The 3808-nt window shown below is 37.4% G+C and overlaps 1 protein-coding gene across 1 annotated transcript; it reads left to right on the top strand.

Annotated features, from left to right (window-relative positions):
- The first annotated feature begins 1613 nt into the window (after positions 1-1613).
- Positions 1614-3277, top strand: nkx2.7 (NK2 transcription factor related 7). Its single transcript, XM_022200837.2, has 2 exons — positions 1614-1848; positions 2781-3277. The coding sequence occupies exons 1-2, from the start codon at positions 1614-1616 to the stop codon at positions 3275-3277; spliced, it is 732 nt and encodes a 243-aa protein (XP_022056529.1).
- Positions 3278-3808: the final 531 nt, after the last annotated feature.

Below are 3808 nucleotides of genomic sequence, written 5' to 3'. Positions count from 1 at the left end.
TGTTCGTGTCTACACTGCAAAAGAAGAAAAGGTAAAAATGAAGACCTTAAATGACTGTGGAATACCTTGGTGTTCCAGAAATCGGTGCAAATACCTGTCAAATAATGATATTTTTTTAGCTGATCTAAATGTAGTAAAACTGTTATTTTATAGTCATGCATGTGAAAATAAAAAAAGCACATTTAGTAAAAACTACAGATTTTTGATGTTTACGTTCTTTACACTTTTACTGCCTGTTTTTAATCGGTTTGTTTTTGACAGTCAATATATAAATTACTATTTTATCCAGTGAATTCATTAGATATCATCTATATTATTCTCTAAAAATATTGTAAAAATTCATTTTAATATATATATATATATATATATATATATATATATATATATATATATATATATTCAGCTGAAATAAAAAACTGGTGAACAATGTAATTTTAATTGAAGCTATTAATTAATAAAAACGTATTCTTTCTATAATTAACACCATAATTAATACTTATCTCTGTGATTTTATTAGATGTTATTTGTAATGCAACAAAATGGAGAAAATATTTAAAATATGTTTATTATTTTTCAAATTAACTATTTTCAATGCTTAATATACACGTTTTTTTTCTTTGAAAATATGGCATATATAAATATCTGCTGCTTTTACCACGTTAAAAAAATCATTTTAAAAGAATTAATAACTATTTGAAAAACAGTAAATGAATTCCTTCCTGGGATTTTAAGAGAATTATTTATTTATCAAAACTGAGAAAATCTGTAAAATAGCAATTTATTTTTGAATATTACATTAATGCTTGCAATTTTATTCCTTTACATACATGGTTTTTCCTTTCAAAATATGGCAAATGTATGTAAAAAAAAGTATCAGTAGACTTAAGTACATGTGGAGTGCGATTTTTCAGTAAAACATTTTAGAAGAAAGATTAATTTTCAAAAAATGTAATTTTTCTACAATCAACACGTAATTGATTATTCTTTCCTATGATTTTGTTAGATATCTGCAATGCAATAAAACAGGTAAACTTTATAAAGTAACAGTAAAATGTTCTGAAAAACACTGAAGGAAATAACGTTCATTTTATTACAATGTACTGAAAAGTGAAGCAAAGTTGCTTTTTTAAAAGAGTGTCAAAAAAACAACAAACAGAAGCAACGCCTTACCTGTGCCAGAACTGTCACAAATAAAGCAACTGAGCACAAAATCGAGGTTGGAAATTCTTTCTGCTGTTTAGCTGCTGCTCCATTTATTTTTGCTATAAGTTCATACTCCAGTTACACTCCGTCACCTGGTCTTTTTTCTTTTTAATTAACCCTCCTAATTACGCCTCCTCACACTGAGAGAAGGGCGGATATGATGAGAGGTGTTCCTGTAAGGCGAGAAGAACAGGAGCTGCACATCTGTGAGGCAGCCTGTCTGTGTGTTGCTCACATATATGTCAGCCTTACACTCATTAGCTCGGACCCTTGAATGATCTGAATCTCGTTGGGCCTTCACTCATCAGTCAGCTATCAGCTCCGTCCGGCAGCATCAGCAGCTGCTCTCAGCTCAGCGCGTCAAAGGAACCAAACCAAAGAGACTCTCAGCCAAAACCAAACCTGTGGGGATGCATGCCAGCTCAGCGACCTCGACGCCTTTTTCTGTGAGGGATATTTTGAGGCTGGAGAACCACAACGACTATGAAAATGAGTTTCTGATGACCGACCAAGTTGTTCCGATGCAGCATCAGCACATGCACAGACACGGCGACTTTTATGACTGTCAGCCAGAGCCGTGCGTCTCAGGGATACAGGAGCTCGATGCGCAGAAATCAACGGCAGAAGAGGAGATAACTGAGCAGGGTAAGGTGATATCTGACGCTCATAATAAGTTAATTTTATCGGCTGATGCTTGGCTAGGTGGGTTTCGGCCGCTGGACAGGATGGAACCTGCAGGGCGCACGATGGAGCGGCCTAAAACCTGCCACATTTTCACTTTCCTTTACATCTCTGTCAGAAAACCGAAACAGATGGCAAACTACTGAGGTGAACTTTGACATGTATGAGAGGTCCTTGAATTTGTAATATTTGGCACCAAACATCCAAACGGAATGAAGTCAGTTTCTAAGAAAAAGGAAGGATTCATGTGACTGATAGGATTTACAAGAGAAATTGACACTTTTTCTACAAGTACAGTTTCCACAAAATCATCATGTAACACTGGTGAAGTGGTAAACAATATTTTATAATCATATTGGATTATTTAGTTGCTTGCCACTTAGTTTTAAGTTAAATTTTAACCAGTGTTTTGAACACGTCAAAAAACAATTCAGATCTTCCAACTCGGACAACTTTACCTTCTGACATTTGGTTTTCTTTTTAACAACAACAAAAAAGAAAGAAAACATGAACTAGAGTTTTCAAACAGGTGGCAAAAGTAGACGTATTCATGACAATTAGAATTTCTCTTGTAAAGCATGTAAATGAAAGAAATCATGACCAAAGAGCTGATGGACTGGATCCCTGTTCAACTCAGGATGGAGATGGACTCATCCCCTAGTGTGTGTTAGATTTAACGACTTCATATTAGGTGTCAGTAAATCACCTTCCCACAGGTGATGGCTGACTATCAGGTGGAAGAAACTAAACATAGAAAAGAAGCTTCACTTTGTTCACCAAGAAAGTGAAGTTTCTTGGCTCTGATTTTCCTCCTGAAAATGCTGCCATATGCTAGCTAAATCATGTTCTTTCCTCCAGAGTTTCAATAATTAATTGTGTTCTCTGTTTCTCTGCAGAAATGAGCGGACTGGACTGTTCACCTGACGGGGACAAAAGCGCAAAAAGCGGCGCCAGAGTGCGCAGGAAGCCGCGCGTCCTCTTCTCTCAGTCCCAGGTGTCCGAGCTGGAGAGGCGCTTCAGGCAGCAGAGGTACCTGTCCGCCCCGGAGAGAGACCACCTGGCACACCTGCTCAAGCTCACCTCCACCCAGGTGAAGATCTGGTTCCAGAACAGGAGGTACAAATGTAAGCGGCAGCGGCAGGACCAGAGCCTGGAGCTGGCGGGGTTTCCGGCCGCGGGGAGGAGGGTCCCGGTGCCGGTGCTGGTCCGGGACGGGAGGCTGTGCGGCTCCCACTCTGCTCCTTTTAACGTGACTCTGGGACATTACAGCCCGGTGTTTGGAAACAGCAGCGTTTACAGTTATCACAGTGTGTCTCCTTCGGCTGCACAGATGGTTGATTTAGTAGGAAACTCTGAGCACGGACACTTTCAGTCTCCAGTAAGAGGCTGGTAAGAAAAAATAAAATAAAAACAGTCTGTATATATAGATAGCATACATCCCACTGTCAAATGTTTACTGTATATTTTGTGTGGGGTTGTAGACGAGCTGTTGTGAAGTGGAGAAAGAGAATTGTTGATTGTCTGAAAGAATAAATTCTTCACTTTTCTTTAGAAAAAAATCGACCAGCAATTGATTGATTCATTCAGACATTAGAGAAGTCATGACGATTTTATATTTCTAAAATAGATTAATGCATTCTGATTTCCTAATATTCGTAACAAAAAGTTTATTTAATGTGAATTGATCTAAAAATAACAATAACAAATGGTTGTAATTTACTTTCCAGATCAAATAAATGCTTTCTTTTTGTGACAGTTTCTTTGACACATTTTCCAAATTCGTCAAAGAAAATCGAACATTTATTTCGCGAATACTGATGTTAAAAATACCTGGACATCTCTTCCTAAACAGCACCGAGATCTAGATAAACTTGTCTATTGTTCCACTCAGGATCAAATAGAAGAAACAGCACCTAGAAACCCC

The sequence above is a fragment of the Acanthochromis polyacanthus genome, chromosome 7, assembly GCF_021347895.1.
Source record: "Acanthochromis polyacanthus isolate Apoly-LR-REF ecotype Palm Island chromosome 7, KAUST_Apoly_ChrSc, whole genome shotgun sequence".
In the NCBI taxonomy this organism is placed as follows: Eukaryota; Metazoa; Chordata; class Actinopteri; family Pomacentridae; genus Acanthochromis; species Acanthochromis polyacanthus.
The sequence above is the reverse complement of the archived record's forward strand: the minus strand, read 5'-3'. Positions and strand labels throughout refer to the sequence as shown.

Coding starts and splice junctions, on each gene's coding strand:
- nkx2.7 (XM_022200837.2), top strand. CDS start 1,614: ATGCATGCCAGCTCAGCGACCTCGACGCCTTTTTCTGTGAGGGATATT. Junction 1,849..2,780: donor AGAGGAGATAACTGAGCAGG/GTAAGGTGATAT, acceptor GTTTCTCTGCAG/AAATGAGCGGACTGGACTGT.